The sequence below is a fragment of the Anabrus simplex genome, chromosome 6 (assembly GCF_040414725.1).
Source record: "Anabrus simplex isolate iqAnaSimp1 chromosome 6, ASM4041472v1, whole genome shotgun sequence".
Classification (NCBI taxonomy): domain Eukaryota; kingdom Metazoa; phylum Arthropoda; class Insecta; order Orthoptera; family Tettigoniidae; genus Anabrus; species Anabrus simplex.
The window spans coordinates 170,005,999-170,032,713 of record NC_090270.1 but is presented as its reverse complement, the minus strand read 5'-3'; the positions used below and the strand labels follow the sequence as shown (position 1 = coordinate 170,032,713).

Sequence of the window (26,715 nt, the reverse complement as noted above, 5' to 3'; positions counted from 1 at the left end):
AGTAAAAATAGTGAAACAATTTAAATACCTAGGAGAAATTATAACATACAACTTGGATGAGAAACCTGCACACAAGAAATAACTAATAAAAAGGTAAAAGCTTAAAAATTAATATGGTATACATAAAATAAAAAATGTCTGTCAATTAAAATAAAATTAAAACTACAAGATGGTGGTTCAACCAGAACTGACATATGGAAGTAAAACTAGTTTAAAGTCCTCTCAGAGTGGCTCAGACGGTTAAGGCGCTGGCCTTCTAACCCCAACTTGGCAGGTTCGATCCTGGCTCAGTCCGGTGGTATTTGAAGGTGCTCAAATACGACAGTCCCGTGTCGGTAGATTTACTGGCACGTAAAAGAACTCCTGCGGGACTAAATTCCGGCACCTCGGCGTCTCCGAAGACCTTAAAAAGTAGTTAGTGGGACGTAAAGCAAATAACATTATTATTATTATTAGACTTTAAATCTGCTTCATCTGTCCTTTCGCTGATGTTCGTGCTCTGTAGTTGCTGCTAATGATTTATGGCCTCCACAGTTGTGTGTCGATCAAGAATAACTTGCATTGCACAAAAGTGATCAACATGCTCAGTAGTGCTTCTCCTAGACCAGAACTGGGCTTCCTGGTGTAGATATTGTCCTCTCTGTACCTTTTAGCAGTTCTGTACACGTTAGAACAAGCAGTGCCTATAATGTCTGCTACATAGAGTATGCTCTGCCCAACCTCCACTAATGCCATAGCCCTTTGCTGCATTTTCAGGTGAAAGAGCCATTATGACCTGACTTAGAAGCGAGACTAACTGTTGTAGGCAAGACGTAATGTCTACAAAAATATGTGGCATAAGAATTCGCAGCAATAACTTTCAGCTGTTTGTGGATATTCTTGTCCAAAGCAAGAAAAGAAAATATTGGTGTTGTGATTGTCATGATCAATAACGTTTATCAATTACTGCGCAGAAACTTCTGAAATGGGCTAATTAACTAATGATACAATGCCATATTGTTATAATGTCATAACATTTAATATGTAGACATGATAATTATGGGCTTCTGGGCTTATGCCACGCCAAGGAAACAAGGTGAAGTTCTTTATGTTTCGCAGGTGAATGCAGTGACAAATTGCCCCCACTATTACAGCCTGGGGTGTGCAGAATTCCCTGTACTTGCAGCAAGGTATACATTGGCCAAACATGCCGGTCCATTGGGACTCACATAAAGGAACACCAAAGAAATATCTGTCTCAACCAGCCAGACAAGTCAACAATAGCTGAGCATGCCCTATCGTTGGGTCATGATGTCGTGTTCCAAGATTTATTTTAAAATAAGAATTTCATAATGTTCTGTACTGAATTGAGTTCGTAATTCAATTGAAATAAGATATATAGTGATTCAACCGTTTCAATACAAGTAGAAGTAGAAATGCAATGTTACATTCCTAGTTGATTGTAAGCAGTACCGGTTTCAATCACTGTTCCAGGTCATTATCAGCTGATCACTTAAAATATTAAAAACAATACAAATCTTCCACCAGTTGCAGTTCATGAAGCACTCTAACACTTTAGGAATTAGCACAGATGTTGAAAGTTCCCAAAAACCTGAAGAAGTCGAGGATCAATCACATAAATGAAGCCAGAAATAAGTTCTTGAAGAGCAGCAGAACATACGTGCTGACTGGCACTGTGCTTCCAAATGTTTATGCAGTTCATGAAGCACTATAACACTTTAGGGATTAGCAGTGTATGTGTGTGTGTTGAAAGTTCCCAAAATCCTGAAGAAGGCAAGGATTAATCACATAAATGAAGCCAGAAGCAAGTTCATGAAGAGCAACAGGACATACATGCTGACCGGCACTGTGCTTCCAAATATTTATGAAACTCGATGAAAAATTGAACAGTTGAAGGATCAAGCCTGCAAATGCTGCTAGGCGCAAAATCGTACAATATAGTTTGATATACCTGATGATATATATATATATATATATTAATATTTATAGAATCTTGTATGTCAGATTCTTGAAGTTTGGAGATGAAGAACAGTTGACATGAAAAACAATTGTGAAAAGAAAAAAGTTAAAAAATGCAATATTAGAACAACTGAGCAACGCATTTATGCAGCGTGTAATTTCCTGAAGATAAGAGCTCGGGTAGTTCTTGAGGTGGCGTCAAGTATAAATTTAAATATAAATATAATGATCTGAACTGTAAGTGATATTATAATACACAGTTCAATGCGGAAAAAGAAAAAGAGAGAAAAACAACTATGTTAGTAGATGATGGTGTGGATCAAAATATAAATAATGATTAAAGCAGGTAGATAGAGGTTGAATTAGATAGGAGATGATTAATAGAGTGGGAAGTGGAATGAAGAAAGAAGAAAGGAAAGGATAGGATAGGATAGGATAGGATAGGATAGGATAGGATAGGATAGGATAGAGAAATAAAGTAGTAGTTTAAGGTGGGGCCAGAGGATGGGTTATTGGAGGTAGAAAACGTGGCTAGGAACTGTGTAAGGCATGAAAAATCGAATTCGGGTTTGGAAATTTGATGATGATGATGCTTGTTGTTTAAAGGGGCCTAATATCTAGGTCATCGGCCCTTAATGGTACGAAATGAGACAAAATGGAATGACATATTAAAAGTCCAAAATCCTCCACTGACCAGAATTCAAAACGTGAGGATGTAAGTGTACTAACCACAGGGACTCGTGCTATCCCTTGGTGTTCCTCATATAGTGGGTACTAATCATAGGCAAGCCAGAACCATGGTGTTGCTCATATAGTGCTACCAATCACAGGTACTGTAAAATGGATGGATATGAATTTAAAACAATCAGTGGATCCGACATGCAATGTCTCGCATTCACAGGAACTGATGTGAAGTAATAGTATTACTAACCAAGGGACTGCGTTTGTAGCATAATACTGAATTGATGATGCTTTTAGTCCAAAGGGGTCCAAAATTCAAGTCATCGGCCCCTCCTAATGGTACTTATCGCTAGGAAAGTAAAACCATGGCATTTGTCATGCTGCGGTACTAATCAAAAGTAGCATAGACTTGCAGTATTACACACATTATGGTACTACTTACAGGTAATGAAATTCACACATGTAATATGTGAGGGGTTTCGCACATTGTGGCACCATTTACATGCAATGCAAACCTATGGTGTTCATCACGTGGGCCTTTGTTAATAAATTTTAAGAATTTCCATGTCCTGTTCAATTTTGTTGAAATTATATAAACACAACTGAAAATTGTTTAATTCACCTTGACCAATACTTCAACCCTGATGTCAATTTAAACGACATTTCTGAAAAACAATATATTCTATTCAACTTCCTCATTCTCATTTTCAAAAATGCTAAATTTCCAAACCCTAATTCGATTTTCCATGCCTTACACAGTTCCTAGCCATGTTTTCTACCTCCAATAACCCATCCTCCTGCCCTACCTTAAACTACTGCTCCTCCTTTATTTCCCTCTCCTATCCTATCCTTTCCTTTCTTCTTTCTTCATTCCACTTCGCGCTATATTAATCATCTCCTATCTAATACAACCCCTCTCTACCTGCTTTTATCATTATTTATATTCTGATCCACACCTATTTATCTTCTATTGACATTGTTGTATTCCTCTCTTTTTCTTTTCCCCATTGAACTGTGTATTATAATATCACTTACAGTTCAGGTCATTATATTTATATTTAAATTTATTCTTTATGCCACCTCAAGAACTACTTGAGCTCTTATTATTTTTTAAATTTTATTTTTACTTCAAGAAATCACACGTTGCATAAATGCATTTCCCAATTGTTCTAATATTGCGCTTTTTAATTTTTTTCTTTTCACAATTGTTTTTATGTCAACTGTTCTTTATCTCCAAACTTCAAGAATTTGACATACGAGATTCTATAAACATCAATGTATATTTATATCATCAGGTATATCAAACTGTATTGTACGATTTCGCACCTAGCAGCGTTTGCAGGCTTGATCCTTGAACTATTCAATTTTTCATCGAGTTTCATAAACATCTGGAAGCACAGTGCCGGTCAGCACGTATGTCCTGCCGCTCTTCATGAACTTGCTTCTGGCTTCATTCATGTCATTGATCCTCGACTTCTTCAGGATTTTGGGAACTTTCAACACACACACACTGCTAATCCCTGAAGTGTTATAGTGCTTCATGAACTGCATAAACATTTGGAAGCACAGTGCCGGTCAGCACGTATGTTCTGCTGCTCTTCAAGGACTTACTTCTGGCTTCATTTATGTGATTGATCCTTGACTTCTTCAGGTTTCTGGGAACTTTCAACATCTGTGCTAATTCCTAAAGTGTTGTAGTACTTCATGAACTGCAACTGGTGAAAGATTTTGCATTGTTTTTAATATTTTAAGTGATCGGCTGATGATGACCTGGAACAGTGGTCGAAACCGGTACTGCTTTTAATCAGCTAGGAATGTAACATTGCATTTCTAATTCTACTTGTATTGAACAGGTCGAGCCACTATATAATTTATTTCAATTTAATTGTGTTAGAAGATGTTCGAGCTCTTACTCACACTACAGTGACTCTATATGTACAGTGTGGCCAAGGCCAGCCCAGCCGCCATATTTTAGCTAAGTACTCAATCAGCTGATAGTTCAAGGAGAGTGATATTATTATTTCAATAAAGAATAGACTAGGTCAATGTTTTAAGATGTTATTCATTTTGCTTATGCTGTATGTGTATAGGCCTGTCAGTATTTGTTATATTCAGAGTCGGACTACATGACGTAAGACTTCAAAATTTAGAGTTATACGTGGTTTAGGCCTACAAGTCACTATTATTGAAGAGGTTAGAAATTCTGTATTGGTAGCTAGGCCTATCATAACATTTATATTATAATATATGTGGGGTAAAATAGTAAAGTCGTTGTCTTGAATAATGTATGTGAGGACTGTAAAGTTAGCCTACATTTAATTTTTTTCTATTTGCTTTACGTCGCACCGACACAGATAGGTATTATGGCGATGATGGGACAGGAAGGGCCTAGGAATAGGAAGGAAGCGGCTGCTGCCTTAATTAAGGTACAGCCCCAGCATTTGCATGTGAAAATGGGAAACCACGGAAAACCATCTTTAGGGCTGCTGACAGTGGGATTCGAACCCACTATCTCCCGGATGCAAGCTCACATCTGCGCGCCCCTAACTGCACGGCCAACTCACCCGGTCATTTAAATTTTTTTAAAAATATAACAATACCATATATCAGCTTACATGGTTTTACATATTAGAATATACAACGCAGTATCATAAAACTATACATAGAAATGTACTTTTTATATATGACAACGGTATGTATGTAATCTGAACACGCACAGAAGATTGTATTACCTAGCTCCATATTTATGTTAACGTAATATAAGTTAACATAATATACTGTACCATTGTACTCGTAGCGAAAACCTGCTACTCTTTAGTGACGAAAACAAGCAACTGCCATGGTCCCCGGGTTGTGTATAGTGCTCCTTTAATGATGGCTACGGTTTGATCCTCGCAACTAGGAATTAAATATTAGTATCACTATACAACATATCTATCGTTTGAGAAAATACTACTTGTTGCTCGGTGAAAACAATCAGTTTTTCTGGTCCCGGTGTACTTGTATTCTGGACTCAATTATCGACCACCTGCTGTTTGATTTCCATGATGTGGGACTAATTCTGTGCCCCGGTTCGGTTAGAATTGGTAGATATCTGCTGTATTTTAAACATTCTATTTGCTACTATCGGTTTTGCTAATGCTTTGTTATCACTGTTATCAATAGCTTCTTCTTTTTCTACCGCTCTTCCCACAACTGTGGGGTTGTGGGTGGGAACTGCGTCACACATGTGGATTTGGTCCTGTTTAACGGCCGGATGCTATTCTTGATGCAAATCGTATATGGAGGGATGTAATCACTAATGCGTGTTTCTGTGGTGATTTGTAGTGTGGTATGTTGTCTGAATATGAAGAGGAGAGTGTTGGGACAAACGCAAACACCCAGTCCCCAAGCCCGAGCTATTAAAATACCCCACCCGGCCGGGAATCGAACCCCGGACACACTGAACCAAAGGGCAGTACGCTGACCATTCAACCACGGAGTCAGACTATTATTGTTATCATTACAATATACCGTATGAGAAAATTCAACTTGATGCCAGGCGGCACTTACAACCATGTCCTTTAATAGATGAATAGCCATGAAAGTTTGAATTCGAGAATATATCAATCATAATACCTCATACGGTGAAAATGAATGAGACTTACAGTGAATGATTGGGAGTAGCCTTTCCTGTAAGGTTTGTTAAGTACAGTTTTCAGTTAAAACAGACATTTTCGGGGATACTTGAAAATTTGTGAAAAATAATATAATCGTGAAAATCTCTGTTATTTTCCTTACACGGTAAAATCGCATAAAACGTAAAATTCCGGGAATTATATTCTAAACAACTTTCTTTATGTACAGGTTTTCGATACGGAGAATATTAATGGAGAAATCTGACATTTACTGTCTTGGCCTCTATAAAATTACTAACACATTTTGTTATTATTGTTACCATTATAATGCATGAAACAACTCTTCTCGTTGTTGGGAGCATCTTATAACGTGCTGAAAACAAGCAATTGCCTAATTTCATTTTAAAAACCTTTCCTGATCTGTTTCTGCAACCATAAACTTAACAGCCTGGCATAATTTTCTTCAAAACTCAGACCTCAGAAATACGTAAATTCACACACATTTCTTAATTAATAATGCTAAATCATCTTCCATGTTTAATAAAAACATATTTTCGGTGTATTAAGGTTAAAACAGGTCGCCTGTACTTCGCTGAAATTGCATAAAGAGTGATCTTACCCTGTGTTGAACACATACGTTTAAATCAGCTGACGGGACATTTGGCTAAAACATGGCGGAGCCAATCAGAATGAAGCACTCATTAGCCACACTGTACATATAGAGTCACTGTAACCCACACTAAATACTACACAGGTCTAGGATTATAAAGGAAGCTGTGAAAATATGTAAAAATCCTAACGGTTTCAAAAGGGACGTTGGCTATCAATCAAGTAATATGGGGTTGCCACCCATTAAGGATTTATGTAGTAGTTCTCTTCAGTGTACTTTCTACGTTGTTATTTCGTTTTGGTGTTTTCTGAATTCGTACGTTTGTCACCACCTGTTGGTTCGGTTCATTCCATACTATGTGTTATGTATTAAGTGTCATACTTTCATAACGTATGTACACTGGTTATGCCTTCCCACCCTGTCTCACACCATTATCCATCCTCTGGTTTTCTCCACATACTGTACTTTTTTTTTTTTCATTCTTCAGCTCTGTTCTCTTCTATCCTGGTGTTTTTCACTGCATTTTATTATATTAGTTTCCATTATTATTTCTTCTACCACATTTGTTCCTGATTTGTCTGATGTTCTCTATGTTACTTCTCAAGCACACATTGTGTGATGAAACATCTTAATTGAACCTTACTGTTGTTGTCACTTCCCGCTAGGAGCGCTGTGAAAGCATTTGGCAAGCCACCTGGTGATGAATGAGCATACCACTACAGCTCCAATGGTAATGCATTCTTAAATTCAAATGCTCATTAATGTAAAAGTCTTCCTCGTTAACAGTCAAGATTTTCTTCCAAAGATGCGGAGTGAAACGTAAAGAGTTTCACCTCGTTTCTTGACATGGCACAAGCCCAAAAGCCCATAATTATCATGTCTACATATTGGGCCCTAAAAGCATCAATGTTAACATTTAATTTATACAAGGTTTCAAATGGAATAACATTAAATTTTGTGTAAAATACAGTGTTTCTTTTTTTTTTCTCCCCCTAGTGAGTGTATCTGCGTAAGTGGAACCTCGGCAGGTTTTACCCTGCATGTTTCAAGGTGAGCCACTGCTCCCACTTAATGGTATAGAGCCAAACCAAACAGTGGAAATTTCCACTCCACTGTTCACATCTAGAGGAGTGGGATTCATTGCAGGAAACAATGCATTCGATGTACAGTATGAAGTGTGAAAAGTATGAATTTTCATGCCAATATATGTGGACTCTAACGTGATAATATGATTTTGTTGCAAAGTTAACAATTATCAATTATTACAAAATAAAAGAACCTTAAACCTAAACAACCTTAAACATTTTAACCTGATAGATTCTTCATACACTTCTGTTTATGTGTATGTTGTTGTTTTTTGTGACCTGGGTTTTCAAGAAAGGACGAAGAAATTTATTTGTGTTCTAAAATTTATTGTAATATTTTTTTAAAAATTTAATTCAGAGACGAAGTTTTGATCTATAAAGAATGTAAAATTTTAATTTGGACTGGAAAAGAAGGTTAATTATGATTGGACAAAATTATGAGTAGTATTATTAAGATTTAAAATTTAGGCCTATGAAGAACATAAAGAACTAAAGAACATGAACTAAATTGTATTGTCATTTTCAAATGTGTTTGAAAAATTTAAAAGGGTTTTAATTATTGAGGCAGCTTATACCGCACGTGCGGTTTCCGCTAATGAAAACCTCTATGTTGCAATAGAAATGATCGACAACTTGTCAAAAACTTTATCATCAAAAATTTAGTTCTTACTAGTCACAATAAGAACTATTTTAATTGGTTGGATTAACAACCATGGTAATTGGTGAAAATTTATGTCTGAATTGTAGCGAGCTTCCCTGATTGGCTTTTTGCGTGTTTCTCAATTTCCAGCCTCGTCCACTCGATTCAACTCGTGGTCATCGTCATCTTGATCTCCCATTCAATCAAAAGTGTGTGCTGTAAGCACGTGATGTGTCTGTCTGTATCTGTTTCTCACCAGCACTGAAAGCAATGTGTTCACGTGTTTCTTGAATTTCCATCAACATACATGCTTTTGAAATTGGTACTGATATAGGTGATTATGCTGAAAAGAGAGCTACTGTAGTGTCACAGTTACATAAAACAATGCATCACAGTTACAATAAAAAATTGAAATGTTAAGTGGTGAGATATGTGGAAACGAACAACATCCTTGCAGCACGAACTCTAAAAGCTAATGTTCGACTGGAGAAAATCGAAGGAAAAATTAAATGACACTTATTCAACGTGGGAGAAATTTCATGGACTGACAATTGGCTGTTTCAAAGACTTGGAAGAAGTAGTCCTGGAGTATGTGTGTAAGAAAGGAAAGAATGGATTTTCTATTTTGCAGGAAACTATAAGAATGAAAGCCCTGTAGAAGCATTGTTATACCGGATACCATGGCAGCAATTTAAAGTGTAAGATGGACTGTAAGGTTCATTCAGAGGCATGACCTAACACTTCATAGAAGAACCACACTGGCACAGAGGCTGCCAAATTATTTTAGTGGAAAGCTTGCAAAATATCAGCGGCATGCAATTCGTCTTCATAAGCAGCACAATTATTTCCTGTCTCAAATCGGGAATGCAGATGAAACAACAGCGTACTTCAACATGCCTTCCACCACTAACAGTTGATCCAATAGCTTTGAAATCTGTGTTAATTAAAACCAGTGTTAGTGAAAAACTTTGAATAGCAGAGATTTTAGCTGCATTGATGATGGCAGGAAGCTTCCAGCATTTACAGTATTGAAGAGGAACAATCTGGCAAAGGAGAAGCTTCCAAGTGGGATTATATTCAGATGTAACAATAAAGGCTGAATGACTGCTGAATTTATGGTGGAATGGCTGAAAGAAGTGTGGAAAAGGCGACAAGGTGTACTTCTGAAACAATGAGGTTGCCCTCCCAGCTGCACATAGTTGAGGGCACTGTGGATAAACCATTTAAGGGCGACCTTCGACATCTCTACGAGGAATGGCTGCTTGCTGGTAACTGTTCTCTTACTTCTTTAGGCAAGCTTGAGAAACTATCTGAGGCATTATTGGGACAATGGATCAAGACTTCATGGAACAACATCTCACCAGGCCTGTGTAATTGTCCATTAATTCACCATCATCATCATCATCATCATTTAACCATCTCCAGTTTCCTGGGTGCAGTGCAAGAGCGCTCTCCACTTATGTCTATACAAGTACATTTCTTCTCCTTCTTCTTCTTCTTCTTCTTCTTCTTCAAATTTACACAGTTCCATTTCTCTTCTTGCAGATCATCTTTTATTTGGGAGATCCATCGTGTCCTTGGTCAGTCCCTAGGGCGCTTTCCCTCCAGATGTTTGTCAAACCATTTTCTTGCTACCCTCTTCAGATCCATTCTCTTCAAGTGACCAAATCACTTCAATCTTGATGTTGCTAGAATTTTATTGAGTGGTTTCACTTGGATGTCTTTGCGGACCTTTTCATTCCGGATCCTATCTTATCTTGTTTTTTACAGTATTGATCTCAGGAATTTCATTTCCACAGCCTGGAGACTGCTGTTATCCCCGTTGTGATTGTAAAATATGTTCATTTGCTTTGGTAAAGTATGCTATGATTGTAAAATATGTTCATTTGTTTTGGTAAAATATGTTTATTTGTGAGACTTAAAAAAAAAAAAAAATTGACTGTGTGTGTAAAATGGTTAAATTGGTCTTATCCTCAAGATTGACTGTGTGTAATATTTACAAGAAAATTTGTTTTTTTAATGCATGATTTAAGTGAAAAATGTGAAGATTTTTAGGGTGTTTGTTTTCAGCGATTTTATTATATGTAGATCATTTTTTCTGTAAAGGTATTGTCTTTATAACTTTCGGGGCACAGTGTAGTCGCACGTGCCGGGTTTGGTAAGATGCTTCGAGTAGTTTCCGGTTGCATCAGAATGGAAATTTCTCTAAGCTACGACCGGTATTTGATCATCAGTTTTCTCTGGGCCCTCATAGGCCAAAATAAAACTCTTTCCTATCGGCAAATGTAAGAAATGCGGTCGCGCTAATTGGTTATTTTGCGATATCACCACTTCCGGCCGCTGGCCGCTGGCCACTTGGCCAAAGCCAAGCTTGTTCCGTCTGTCTTTCCTGTTGGACCGGTGGAGGGAGAAGTAGTCTCCTCCATCTGATGGGTCTCTCGGCCTTCCGAGGTAAGCACTATTTGGTTCATGTTTTGGGTTTTTAACTTTCAAATGTAGTTTCATATTTTATATTTTCTTTACCCTCCGGAGTATGCCCGTGACTTCTTCCATTCGCCAATTTTAATTTCACATGACTTAGTCTTCGCGGATAGTCATACTCATTTTGTTTTAGAGGCACTTCCCTTTTCCTTTTGGCTTGATTAATTGTGTTGTAATTATATAAAATTTCATTCCCCTTTTCTTTTGTTTTAATTGCATAAAATATGCAAATTTTAAGTTTCCCTCGGGTTTGCCTCTAAGTAGTGCCGTTCTGTCTTAGCATACTCTCGTTCAGAATAAGCTCCTTATTCGGAAGTGGTTTAAAAAAGGTTGCTTCCTGAATGGGCTCTGGGTTAAGATTTTAATTATTTTCATCTTTTCCTTCCTTCTTTATGTCTTAACATGTAGGTGTGGTTTGTGAGAGCGTGTTTCTTGCATTAAATGTATTTAGTTAAAATTTTTCTAATTATTTCTGCATGTTATCTTAAACTCACCGCCGTGAAGCTTGTACTCTTAGTGCGATGGCTCTCCCTAAATTTGTTGTGTTAAGCGAAATTCGCGTCATTGATGCCTCCGTTTGTAATGTTATTTTCTAATTGTTATTATTTCAGTAAATGTAGTACTTAAATAGAATCACCGCTAATTTCGTTTCCTCGGCAACATAATACTTTCTCACGGCCCGGGTAGGGTCACAACCGCTTCCCATCTTCATTCCTTTAGTTGTCATGTTGCCTAACCTGGTAGTCATATTCTGATGTTTTCCTGTACTTGTCATGTGTGAGTGTTCGATTTTGTTTGATTGGGTCTGAAAATCATTATTTCTCTTTATAACGTTTATTTTTATGTTTTAATTTTTGTGTACGCCCTCACCGAACCGGGTTACATAATGGTAGCAGAGCGTGGTTGCTGGTGAAAGGAGATTAACAATGATAATAACCAAAAAATTACCTAAAGAATTATCTCATATTGCTGTTTCTTAAGGTCAACATGTCTCGTCCTATCCCTAACCCTTTCCACTTGAGGAAGGAGGAATTAATTTACGCACTTTGTATTCGTAAATTAAATTCTAAAGGAAAGATTAGATCAGGCTATTGTATTGTACCATTTCATTGCCCCATTGCCCTGATCATATTAAAACGGGATGTTACGCCACCAATGTTTGCCATGCATCGCAATAAAATGACAAAGATTATATAGTAGAGAAATACATTAGAAGAAAGTACGGACATACAGAATTAAATAGGCCGTGATTATGTTATAATAAAAGTACAGACAGATAGAATTAAAGAAGCTGTGAATGTGTCGAAAAGAATACATATTTAATGAATCAAGTAAGCCATGGTCAGGAAGTAAGACATACAGACCTATAGAATCCACGCGGCCGTGATTAAGAAAAATGCAGAATATTTTTAAATTGTTAAAATGGCAAAGTGAACAATCACATTTACGTTGAGCATCGGGACGAAATTATTCACGCGAAATTCGTCACGTAAAGAAGGAGGAAGCTTTTACGGAAGAAGATTTGAAGAATAATTGGAAGATCGAGTAATATTATAAAGATATTACGCCAATCTACAACTAAATATCAAGGTTAATGGGGAGGGAAACTTAGAAAAAAGGAAAGAAGAATTAAGTTATCAGAGACGAAAGCTCAAATTGAAAGCTAACACGAGTTACTTAGTGAAAAATAAGATATCGCCAACTCAAAATATATTACACGTTATAATTCTCATGTTAGGTCCGTACTGAAATGTACGTAAATACAAAGTATGTTACAAGTGTTATTATTTTTTATATCCACCTATTCAATACAAAGAGATCAATTTAGAAATTAAATATTATTACAAAATGTTAAGGGACATGTTTCGCCCATATTAAGGGCATCATCAGCCTCAAACTCAAACCTGTATGGTGAAAAATCAGAATCTCACGGCCCGGGTAGGGTCACAACCGCTTCCCATCTTCATTCCTTCATTCATTCATTCAGAATCATGATTTTTCATCATACAGGTTTGAGTTTGAGGCTGATGATGCCCTTAATATGGGCGAAACATGTCCCTTAACATTTTGTAATAATATTTAATTTCTAAAAAGATCTCTTTGTATTGAATAGGTGAAAATAATAACACTTGTAACATACTTTGTATTCAAAATATATTTACGATAAACTAGAAGTTATCTAGAGTACTTTACAAATCTTATAACTGAAACTGTCATGGAATTTTGATGGAATAACCTGTTTTAAAAATTAGAAATTAGACACAGGAGAATTTGTTGCAAGACTGAATTATGGTACTAATGATGGTGTTAAATATGTTTTTATAACATGCAAACGACGGCATCGAGATGAGTAACTAAGTCGGAGATGGGGCTGATAACTGATGGACACCAGCCAGCTGATTCTTCAAGCCCGAAACTGGTAGCTACTGCCCAAATATAACGCAGCCATCACCTGGAGCAAGGGAACCAAGGATGACCGAATTGGAATCTAGCCCAGTCCAGTAATGCCAGCAGATAAAAGTTAAGTTCCATGCAGTTTTATCTATTCAAAGTAACCATACATGTTTAACTTTAAGAAGTAGTGCGTAGATGTTAGTAATGTGATTTTAAGAAGGTCGACATTTATATCTTCGAGAACTGATTTCAATGTGCAGTGTCTTCGCAAAGAAATTATCATAATTGTCTTAAAACCATGGATGTAGGTCTTCGACTACGTAAACCAACATTCTTATGCAGGGAAGCTTGTAATCAAATGTGGAGAGATTGGAAAATGATATTTCGACTATTACCAAAGAAAAGTTTTATACATAATATGATTTAATCCAGCTGTAATGCGGAGTGGAAATAGATGGTTTCATAGGATATAAAGACTTGGTTATCGCCAGTTCGTCACCGCATGTAAGTAAATACTAGCCTGATTCATTCATACACGTATTTCTTTTACAGGAAAGAGTGATAATGTGTATTTGAATAGAAATTAAACACATTAATGCATCACTGTCATATGATAATGGAATATTGAAACGATACGCCGCTAAAGGAGAAATGATTGATATTTATATGTGTAATTAACAGTACATACAACGTAATGATGAGATTATAAGTATGAATATTCTGAGGGATATATTTGTTGATATGAATAATGTGGAGTTATAATGTTTACGGTTGGCATATGGAGAGAGATATGTATTTGTGATTTATTGGTAGTAATTACATGACGTGATACTAACCACTGGTTATAATTGACATGTTTGCGGCATGATTTTAGTAGCGGCATAGGATGTTTTGGGTTGATAGGGTATTCATACGGTGAAATACGTTACAGAATCTGTAGGCTGATAACCATATAGTCATCAAAATAAAATTTCCAAATAATAAATATTAAGGTGTAAACCTGATTTCTTCCAGGAGAATTTCACATGTTGTAATAAGCCTTGTTTGATTTTTTTGTCAAAGCCATGATTTGATGGGAGGAAGCATCTTCATAATTTAAGTCTCTGCCATTGACAAGTAAATAATTATCACCAGCAATGTTCTCTAGAATTCCATGAGCTAGTGATTGAACTTAGATGCGATCGTGAATCTTGATAGATGTAAGACCTGATAGGATAATGGTTAGAAGTTATTAGGTGATACCTACATTTACTTTTTAGGAAATAATATGGATATATTTATCCAGTAACAGGTGAAACTGATTGATTTTTTTTAAATGCATCAGAATATATTTAGAATAGCCATTTGAAGCTATGATATTTGGAACTTTGCTTTTTCTGCTACCGTAACAATTGAAAATCAAGCAAGGATGAACGAGAAGATTAATGACTTGATGAGAAGATAAATAAGCACTTTTGATTTGTTTCAATTTTAATTTTAACCACATTTTTTACTTATTTCACTTCCGACTTGATTTTTTTTAATTTTATCACTTATGACTTTATTCACATTTTTAACTTTCTTGACACTTTAATATCAATAATATCTAGTAAGATTGCTACATAATGAAATTGATAATTACGACATATGATACTTCGTAAACTTTTCTTTGCTTTTATATAGTGAGAACCATATTTCTTTAATGAAATAATCATTTGATCTCAGTCAAAGACTTTGTTGATTTATCTTTTGAATGAAGAGACATTGAATGTAATTAGATATTTTAATAATTGAATAATTCATCCCAAGGTAATTCATGATTATGAATAAAACAAGTATTTAAACATTTAAATTATTATTATTGCAATTTATTTCATTATTATAGCAGATCAGTTTACGTTGAATTCTTGCAGGATTATTTTTGGTTGGATGAGTTTGAGTGATGATTTTTATTGACATTTAAGGAAACATGGAATTGGTAAACTATAAGAGAGGATATGCGGGTCCCCAGTTGATCTCATGTAAAAAATATAATTTATTGATGCATATTAGTTACCCCTGAGAGGTATCGTGTAGCAAGTTGGAGAATAATTTGACACCTACAGTGAAACGTGGAAAGGAGATAATTACCTTAATTGGAAATTATGAAAGCGTAAAGAATTTATTGTTGACAGATTAATGGAGATAAACATAGCTGCCGATACTTAGCATCATATTTAATGCACGATCTATACAATTGACTCCAATACGTGGTGTAGTCGCAAGAGGAGAAATGGCCGATGCAATAAATTGAACGCCCATCGTGGTGCAAGAAGGATATCTCCTCAACGTCGTGGTGCAGTATACAATTTAAGTAGTGATAATTTCTTCCACGTTTTATATCCACACATATCCGGAGCTCTTTCTGAGCATATCATTAGAGCCATTTCTGAAAGATGTAAAGTGGATCAGTTTCAAGCACATGTACTTGAATTTTTTATTCCTTCTTGTGCCTTGTCTTCCTTGGTGCTAAAACATTATTTCAGAGTGCAGCATTTGAATGAATCGTTGTCTGAGTATATTCAGGACATTAAGTTCTATGCTAGAATTTTTATGCTCAACTACTCAGAGTCCTAAACAGTTGCCAGCATTGTTGAGGGTCTTGCCCCTAATTATTGGTCGTATCTTGCTCTTTCACCGCGATCAGCTACTTTTGCTCAATTGGAAGCTATTACTGTTTGTACTGAAGGTATTAGATATGCCGGCCGGCTATGTGTTGCATTAGCTCCCCCTCCTATGTGCATGTCCTTTCCACAAGTTACTGAAACCGCTTCTTCTCTTTCTCCAAGCCACGTAATTCTCGTGCATATTTTAATTGTGGCTCCACTGAACGTCTGCAGCAGAATCATCCTAAGATTGGGCCCTAAGGCAATTCAAATTGCCGTGGGTGGTCCCAGTGAAAATTTCCAGAGGAATTTTCCTAAGATTGAGCCCTTAGGCAATTCAAAACCTGGTATGGGTAGCGTCACTTCCACTAATAATTCTTGTCAATACTGTGGGTCGAATAGGCATTTTTCGAGACAGTGCCCTCGCAATTCTTGAGGGTCTGGGTGTTCTGGTAATGGTAATTCTAGACGACTAACCACCCATTCTTGTGCCAAACCTCAAAGTGTAGCTTCATGTTTCGTCTGTTATCACTGTAGGTTAAATGATGCTTTACACAATTCTGTGGCTAATGAAAGGTCTCAGTCTGACCCTAGTGTCAATTTCCTATAATCCTGTGGCATTTCTGCTATCCCTCCTTGTAAATTACCATACATATGCTTAGAGGTGAACAATGAACCTGTCTGTGCATTGCTAGATTATGGAAGTGGCTTCACATTGATGAGTGAGAAAACTGTGAAAACTGTTTGCAAGTTCCCGTCTTTTAAACCTGTATCTTAAACCAGCCTTATGGCTAACTCTAATTGAATGTGATTGGATGTCTGGATGTCAAAATGAGAATGCGTGATTTCACATGGAAAATGGCCATGCTAGTGTTGAAAAATTTATCTTGTCCTTTCATTCTGGGTGCAAATTTTATTGCCAAAACTGGTATGATTTTGGACCTTCAGTACAATGAGTTCCAGTTTAAATTTTCCGTTAGAATCTTTAAGTTGTGTAATCGCTCCTCTATTCTTCTTTGTCATGTTAATGCTGTTTCTGAGGACTCGGGTGAATCCAAAACTTTAGATTTTGATCATTTGCCTGATGATCAGGCCAACCAACTTAAGAATCTTTGTGATAAATTTCCTGATGTGTTTTCCAATAAGTTAGGTGTAACCAATGTTTTGGAGTACAAAATTGAAGTCACTGACAATGTACCTGTTCGTTCTCCTCCGTATAGGTTGTCGCCTCCTAAGATGAAAGCCCTTAAGGCTATTATCGATCAAATGCTTGCTGATGGTGTAACATGTCCTTCTAAATCTGCTTATTTTCCACTCATATTTCTTGTTCCTAAACCAAAGAGTGGTTTCAGGCCTGTGGTTGATTATCGGATGCTCAATAAGAGAGTTGTACTTCAATCTGTTCCCCTTCCTGATTTTCACTTTTGGTTTGGTAACACCAAAATTTTTACCACTTTTGATCTGAATCAGGCATATTTATCAGATACCTCTTGCTGAGGAATCCAAGAAGCTCACTGTTTTTGCCACTGATTGGAACCTCTATGAATTTGAATGCATGCCGTTCATCTTGAGTACAGGTACTGCTGTTCTTACTCGATTACTAGATATGGTTTTCCGTGGTTTCCCATTTTCACACCAGGCAAATGCTGGGGCTGTACCTTAATTAAGGCCATGGCCACTTCCTTCGCATTCCTAGGCCTTTCCTGTCCCATCGTCGCTTGACGGTGCGACGTAAAGCAAAAAAAAGTAAAAGTCACAGCATCCAAAGACATTCCTGTATTAAATAACTAAAATGTCACCAAGACACTTTTCTTGCGTGATATGCTTGTCAAAAAGCCAAATGTAATGAATGTTATTGGCTTTATGCCCCGCTAATTACTTCTACGGTTTTCGGAGACGCTGATGTGCAGGAATTTAGTCCTGCAGGAGTTCTTTTACATGCCAGTAAATCTACCGACACGAGGATGACGTATTTGAGCACCTTCAACTACCACCGGACTGAACCAGGATCGAACCTGCCAAGTTGGGGGTCAGAAGGCCAGCACTTCATCCATCTGAACCACTCAGTCCGACTTGTGAAAATTAAATAAAGTCATATTTATCTTTATCATGTTTAACTTTTTCCTTCCACCAAGATATTCAATATTTCTCTTCCATGTGCTCCGGAAGTGGGTAAGCCAGTTGCCCCAACCATAAATATTTTTTTTTCCGGGAATGATAAATTATAGACCTACAGTACTATGATCTTTCTTTCTTTCTTTCTTAATCAGTTTATCCTTCAGGAATGGTTTTTTCCTCGGACTCAGCAAGGGATTTCACCTGTACCACTTCAAGGGCAGTGTCCTGGAGCGCGAGACTTTGGGTGTGGTGATACAACTGGTGAGGAGGGTCATTACCTCACCCAGGCGGCCTCACCTGCTATGCTCAACAGGGGCCTTGTTGGAGGATGGGAAGATCGGAAGGGATAGACAAGGAAGTGGGAAGGAAATGGCTGTGGCCTTATGTGCCTGGAGAAGAAGTGGGAAAATACGAAAAACCACTTCGAGGATTTCATACTATTTGTTTTCAACTTTCATGGCAGAGCCGGGAATCGAAACCGGGCCTCGGGGGGTGGCAGCTAATCACATTAACCACTACACCACAGAGGCAGACTAGTACTATAATGCTACCTATATGTTTATGTTAGTGCTGAAATCCGACTTCTTACTTTACTAATGCTGAAAGCCCGAAAATGTAATATTATTCTTTAATCTGGGAATCAGTCTAGAAGGAAATGTTGAAAGATAAGTGATTTATATCCAGGTTTGTTGTTATCCTAACACTATGAGTTACAGTACATTGCATGTATATAAAAGATGCCACTCAGAAACTTGCTTTTTATCCGCAAATTTCTGCGGCCATAAAAGTCACTATTTTTCAAGAACGATGGCATCTACACATGGTAGATTGTCTGACTGTGCTGTTTTCAACCTTTCTTCTGTCATATTGAAGTTATTCGCGATCACGAATAATAAACAGTCGGCTTTTAGTAACGGCTGATGCACAATGGCTGGTAGAGCTGCATGCGGTACTGGATCGTGACATCACAGCGTGCCGCTTACGTCAGAGGCCGTTTCACTCGCCTTGCGGAAAGACACTTTTAATATTTTTTTAATGGTAGAAAACAAGGCAACTTGCCACTGTGATACGTTTATGCACTATTTCATTGGTGTACTTTTCATAAAAAATGTTTTTGAAAATTATGCATGTTCCCTATTGACTATACCTTTCAGTGGACATAAAGGCTGAAGATTGTAAAAAATATTGTCACAAGGATATATTTTGCCATGTTCTGTTTATAATACATGCTTTTCAGTGGACATAAAAGTTGACGTAGTGACATTTTAATATCCTTTGAATATTCAACGTAAGGCAATAATGACTGCCAATAAAGTGTAAGAAAGTTAGTTGCCTCAAGCTTGGCAAAGGGAACTATGTTGTGGTTGTAAAATATGTTCATTTGTTTTGGTAAAATATGTTTATTTGTCAGACTTTGGAAATTGTACTGTGGGAAAAGAAGAAGAACTGTATGTTATGATTGTAAAATATGTTCATTTGTTTTGTTAAATATGTTTATTTGTTGGACTTTAAAAATTGACTGTGTGTGTAAAATGGTTAAATTGGTTTTGTCATCAAGATTGACTGTATGCAATATTCAAAAAAGAGAATTTGGTTTTCTTTAATGTGTGTTTTAAGTGAAAAATGTGAAGATTTTTAGGGTGTTTTTTGCAGCGATTTTATTATGTGTAGATCATTTTTTCCATACAGGTATTGTCTTTATAACTTTTGGGGCATGGTGTAGTCACACATGCCTGGTTTGATAAATGCTTTGCGTAGTTTCCGGTTGCACCAGAATGGAAATTTCTCGAAGCTACATCCGCTAATTGATCATCAGTTTTCTCTGGGCCCTCACTGGCCAAAATAAAACCCTTTTCTATTGGCAAATGTAAAAAATGCGAGTGTGCTAATTGGTTATTTTGCAATTTCACCACTTCCGGCCGCTGGCCACTTGGCCAGAGCCAAGCTTGTTTCATCTATCTTTCTCGTTGGACTGGTGAAGGAAGAAGTAGTCTCCTCCATCTGATGGGTCTCCCGGTCTTCCGAGGTAAGCACTTTTCAGTTCATGTTTCGGGTTTTTAACTTTCAAATATAGTTTCTTAATTTAAATTTTCTTTATCCACCGGAGTTTGCCCGACTTCTTACAATCTCCAATTTTAATTTCACATGACTTAGTCTTCGCGGTTAGTCATACTCATTTTGTTTTAGAGATATTTCCCTTTTCCTTTTGGCTTGATTAATTGTGTTGTAATTATATAAAATTTAATTCCCCTTTTCCTTTGTTTTAATTGTGTAAAATATGTAAATTTTAAGTTTCCCTTGGGTTTGCCTCTAAGTAGTGCCGTTTTGTCTTATCATATTCTCGTTCAGGATAAGCTCCTTATTCGGAAGTGTATTAGAAAAGGTTGCTTTCTGAGCTGGCTCTGGGTTAAGATTTTAATTATTTTCACCTTTTCCTTCCTTCTTTATGTCTTAACATGTAGGTGTGGTTTGTAAGAGTGTGTTCCTTTAAATGTATTTAGTTAACATTTTTCTAATTATTTCTGTATGTTATTTCAAACCCACTGCCGTGAAGCTTGTACTCTTAGTGTGATGGCTCTTTCTAAATTTGTTGTGTTAACCTTAATTCGCATCATTGATGGCTCCATTTGTAATGTTATTTTCTAATTGTTATTATTTCAGTAAATGTAGTACTTAAATAGAATCACTGCTAATTTCGTTTCCTCGGCAACACAATACCTTCTCACAGCCTGGGTAGGGTCCCAACCACTTCCAATCTCCATTCCTTTAAGTGTCATGTTGCCTAACCTGGTAGTTACATTCTGATGTTTTCCTGTACTTGCTGTGTGTGAGTGTTTGATTTTGTTTGATCGGGTCTGAAAATCATTATTTCTCTTTATAACATTTATTATTATTATTTTTATTATGTTTTAATTTTTGTGTACACCCTCACCGAACCGTGTTACAATCCCTTCCGCTGATGGAAAAAAGTAGGCCTGACACAAAGTTTTCTTAGATATTAAAGGAATTTGGCTGTCCCAGAAGAGGATCCTGACTTGATGGTAAAAATTATCTCCTTTCTGAATCCTACTGGTGATTTCATCTGAGCAAGGGCCATCTCAAGTTACAATGCTGCCAAGGTATTGATACCAATCAACTTCTGCTACCTTCTTTCCATCTAGCATAATATTCATACTTCTTCTTTGCCTGCTAACCTTCATGGCTACTGTCTTTGTAGGGCTAATATTTAGGCCAAACTCCTTAAATTGGTTGTTCCAGGCATCTAGTTTCTGCTGTACTTCATCCTCTGTGCAATCCAAGTCCCCACATCGTCTGCGAAAGCCAATGCCTTAAAAACAGTACTGTTGTTCCATCCTATTTATGATTTAGTTCATTACAGAGATGAATAGCAGTGGCGACAATGCACTGCCTTGCTGCACTTCCTTAGAAGTAATAAACCAATCTGAATATCCGCTCCCTATTTGGACACAGCTCTGACAATGGGTATACAGCATTTTCACTTTTCTGATAAGAGAGTCTGGAATGTTTCTTCTTGATAGACAATCCATTGATTATGTTACTTTAATTGTACGTCATTTGTTTATAATTTTATTCATTCCAGAATCAATTCTGCATGGTATCAAGAAGCGTTGTCTGCCTAAAAAGATGGATGGAACAGAAGATGACATTCTTCGGAAAGAAAATTGTGAACTTTCAGAGTGAAGTGGTGAAAGTGATAACTAAAATAAGTTTTTTTTTCCATTATGACAGCACTGCTTATATTAGGTTGATCATGTGTTATTAGTGTTTGTTAAGCTTTTGTTTACATCATTAATAATACGTGATGCTGCTTAAGCGGGTTTCAATTCATATCACTTATAAATGAGACTCTTATGATTTTTTTTTTAAAATCCTAAAAAATGGAGATCATTTTTAGAGGGTCATCTTATATTTGGGTAAATATGGTAGTTTCATTTAGCTTTGGTCCACTGTAGTGTTTCCGCTATTACAGTTCCAACCCACGTATAACCAGCTAATGCTGAGTAATAAGCGATACAATAGGTTTTCTTCCTATTAGGTTTTGGTCACACGGACTCAGGTCTTATGGGAGAGGACAGGCCTAGGACTGGGAAGGAAGTGACCATGGCTTTAATAAAGGTACAGTCCCACATTTGTCTTCAGGGCTGCCGACAGTAGAATTCAAACCCACCATCTCTTGGAAGTAAGCTCACAGCTATGTGATCTGAACCATGCAGCCAACTCACTTGGTCGTACTATGAAATATTCAGGGAGACAAGAGAGAGTTATTTCTTCCTTCAGATGTGCTTTCTATTAAATAATGCGAAAGACTGACTAATGTTGAAGTATGGGATATGAGAATATGTTGGCCTAGAATAAAGAAGTCAATAAAAGGAACCAGACTACCTTCAAATTAACTTTGCCTTACCTGCTGTTCAATATATTTTATAAGGTAACTTGCAAGTCCTCTTCGATGTAGTTTATTCTTACGGATAATACTATACACTGGACCAAGTAGTGCTTTTGGTGGGTCATCTTTCCAACCTCGAATTACTTCCTTTTCCTGAATTAGCCTTTGAAATGTGTATGTTAGGTGTATGCCACGATACACAACAGAAAACAACATTTCTGGGTAAGCTTTTTCAATATCTTCCAGCAATCTGAAAGCAGTGCTAGCCAATGTTTGCTGTACATCTGTACTCAAGCAGATGAGATGAGGAACAAGCTAGAAAAAAATAAACATATTAATTTCTTAATGAATATACAGTAATACATAGTACGGAATAATTCACCACTGTCTGATGGAAAAAGGTAGCCTCAGTTCTGAACATGCCTAAAATAAATAAAAGCAGTATCACTAGGACATGATTACAGAACTTATATAGGTGAACAGAGAACTCATATATCTATCTATAACAGTAAATGAATGTTTCTCTGTGTGTCCTTTATAGACTGAAAAACTACTGGACCGATTTTACTGAAAATTTCACAATTTGTTCTTATTATTGCTAAGAGGGTTTAGGAAGTGGTTTGAACAAAATCTGATGGATAGTTTCGCATAGGGGGTGGGGAAAAAATATAGGGGAAAGTAAGCAAACCGCAAGACAAGTTTGATCAGCGGATTGCCTACCCAACAGCATGATAAAGACATTGATTCCCATAGGGAACCAGAAATATTTGTTCCGAATGAGTACATTTATAATACCAATATAGTTGGTCCATTATTGGACGTTAATACATTTTTCAGCTAACTCATTCCTGGTTGCCAGCGTTTCGTCCCAGTGTGCCAAGTTGGGCTCCACAGTTGGTAAATGGCACACTCACCAAGACGCATGGCTAGTGCATACTGTGGAGGCCACTGCGTAGGCTACTAGTGCATTGGCTCATAGGCTCATTTGGGGTAGCTGAGATAAACCGTGACACTTTGGATGCTGTTTAAGTCAAAGTTCATTCCCAATTGGGTTGGGGATTAGAAAGGGTGACAAAGAATGTCCAAAATGACCGAGATCATACATGTATGTGTGTATGTTCCAGCATAGCTCTCAACCGAACGTGATACACATATGACTTAGTGTTTGGGAAAGAAGACTGTAGGGTAAGACACCCCTATGGGCAGGGGTGGAAAGTGGGGGAAATATTAAAATAATAGAAAATGATCAATATTAAAAATGAAAACGATATATATTAATAAATATACTTTTTTCTTTTGCTTTTAAATGAACGGTTTAGAAACATCTAACACGGCTGAATGAATAAACATGGGCAAGCCGTGGGCACCTCCAAGTAACATATAAGATGGTTATTATATGATAAAAGAGCTGAAAATGTGACTGCTCTAGGGATTCAAAACCAAATTCCTTGTTTTCCAGAAAAATATGTAAACTGGGTCAGCTGAACAATATTCTTTATTTACTTCTTGTACAGCAGATTTCTTCGTAAACAATTATTTCAACGTCAAATCGCTCAGAGTGACTTGGTGAATTGGTTAATACACCTATCCAGAGAACAGGAGATTCAGGTTTGAATCTTCTGCCAAGCACATTTTTGGATCTTTCATCTTGGAACAAGTGCTTTAGCAGAAACCATTTAATACACCTATACAGAGAACAGGAGATTCAGGTTTCAATCTTCTGCCAAGCACATTTTTGGTGCTTTCATATTAGAACAAGTGCTTTAGCAGAAACTATTTTTAAGTCACAAAATTGACTATTAACCCAAACTTGGTATAATGGATTTATGTTCAGTTGTTCTTGTGGCATCTGCTCTTTGCAACAAAAATGATAAATTCAAATATTTTGTGTGGTTATCTATTACTTACTGCAAAATTATAACAGAGATTTAAAGAAAAGGATTAATTTATTTCAAAAGAGAATCATCATCATTTACCCTTATCCAGCTCCTGCCGGGTCAGGGTATTTATGGTACTTCTCCATTTTCCTCTTTCCCTCCACGATCTTGTCCCAGTCTACATTTTGTCTTCTTATGCTGCTCTTCACTGATTCAATCCACCATGTTCTAGGCCTTCCTCTTGCTCTCTTGCCCTCTCACTTTGCCTCCAGCATCTGTCTTGGAATTATATTCTCCTCCATCCTCTTTACATGTCCAAACCACCTTAGTTTAATCTTTTCAATTCTCTCATTTAGCTTTCCCATCCCAACTTTCTTCCTAACATCTTCATTTCTCACTCTGTCTGTCCTTGGCTTTCCTATCATACTTCTTAGGAATTTCATCTCACTGGCTTGAATTCTACTCTCTTGCCTACTAGTCAAAGTCAAAGTCCAAGTCTCAGCTGCATAAGTCAGTATGGGTACATAGTACATTTTATACATTATCTTTTTACTTTTCCTTGGTACTTCTTTGCTCCAAACAAGTTTTCTCGCACTTTGGTAGAATGCATTACTCTGCTGTACCCTCCTGCTAATCTCCATGTCCACCCTAGCATTTTGCATTAATTCACTTCCTAGGTATTTAAATCTGTCCACAATTTCCAGACTCTGACTTCCAATTTTCACAGTGCCCTTTCCTTGCCTTTCCCCTCTCGATGTCACCATAGTCTTGCTTCTCTGTACTAATTTTCATGCCATACTTCTCAGTTTTTTCATTCATTACATCTAGTTGTTGTTGCACTTACTTGCTATCCTTTCCCCAGATTAAAACTTCATCTGCAGATAGCAATATCTTTATCTCCCGAGGCTTCCTTTGTTTCCTTTACAACTTCGTCCATGACCATAATAAACAAAAGAGGTAACAACACACCCCTTGTCTTAGTCCAGTCTTATTCCTAAACCATTCTGTCTTTCCAACTGGTGTCAGTACACTGCTAAAACAGTTGTACACTGCTTGCACCATTTCTAACATTTCTCTTCCGCGTTGCTTTTTAACCATGGTTTACCAAAACTTCCATCTGGGTACACTATAATATGCCTTTTCTATATCTATGAAAGCCATGACCAGTTACTTTCCATATTCTCAATTCTTTTCCATCAGCTGTCTCATGCTAAAGATTCGGTCCACTGTAGATCTTCCACTCCTGAAGCCGTATTGTTCCTCTTCTCTCCTTCAATCTTTCTTCTCATTCTACCGGGCGAGTTGGCCGTGCGCGTAGAGGCGCGCGGCTGTGAGCTTGCATCCGGGAGATAGTAGATTCGAATCCCACTATCGGCAGCCCTGAAAATGGTTTTCCGGGGTTTCCCATTTTCACACCATTGATGGTTATGAATTTCATGTTTTTGGTCCGTATTGAACAATATATAAGTAATAATAATAATAACTTAAATGTTTCCACCTTTTCAATACAATATATTCACAAATTTACAAAATTATACGGTACTAGTTTCGACCCATCTAGGGGTCATCATCAGCCGTATTGGAGCAAAGATCATTTGTTATTCTTTAAAATAATATTGTCTTAGGATTTCGCCACAAATGATCTTTGCTCCAATACGGCTGATGATGACCCCTAGATGGGTCGAAACTAGTACCGTATAATTTTGTAAATTTGTGAATATATTGTATTGAAAAGGTGGAAACATTTAAGTTATTATTATTATTACTCATTTTCACACCAGGCAAATGCTGGGGCTGTACCTTAATTAAGGCCACGGCCGCTTCCTTCCAACTCCTAGGCCTTTCCTATCCCATCGTCGCCATAAGACCTATCTGTGTCGGTGCGACGTAAAGACCCTATAAAAAAAAAAAAAAAAAAAAAAAAAAAAAATCTTCTCATTCTTTCTAATATCCTTTCCAGTATTTTAACTAACCACGATATAAATGTGATTCCTCTATTGTTACCACAAACTTTCTTGTCCCCTTTCTTAAACACTGGTATTATTATCCCTTTTTTCCAGCCTTCTGGTACACATTTGTGTTTCCACATACACTTTAGAAGTTGGTACAACCATTGTATACCAACAGGTCCTGCAGCCTTTATCATTTCTACACTGATTTCATCCATCCCCGCTGCTTTTCCCATATTCATCTTTTGTATCGCTAACTCCACCCCTACATT

General features: G+C 37.0%; 1 protein-coding gene and 1 long non-coding RNA gene across 2 annotated transcripts in view; one reads left to right on the top strand and one right to left on the bottom strand.

Moving 5' to 3' along the window:
- The window catches only part of LOC136875922 (nipped-B protein), a 140,503-nt gene extending 139,734 nt beyond the window's left edge, over positions 1-769 (bottom strand). The window contains exon 1 of the mRNA XM_068228256.1: positions 716-769. Within this exon, the coding sequence (XP_068084357.1) occupies positions 716-769 (54 nt within the window). The remainder of the gene's footprint in view (positions 1-715) is intronic.
- Positions 770-13,782: 13,013 nt separating this feature from the next.
- LOC137501316 (uncharacterized) lies at positions 13,783-22,947 on the top strand. The gene is made up of 2 exons (XR_011018458.1): positions 13,783-13,971; positions 21,811-22,947. It is a non-coding gene; the product is annotated as an uncharacterized lncRNA (long non-coding RNA).
- The last annotated feature ends 3,768 nt before the right edge of the window (positions 22,948-26,715 follow it).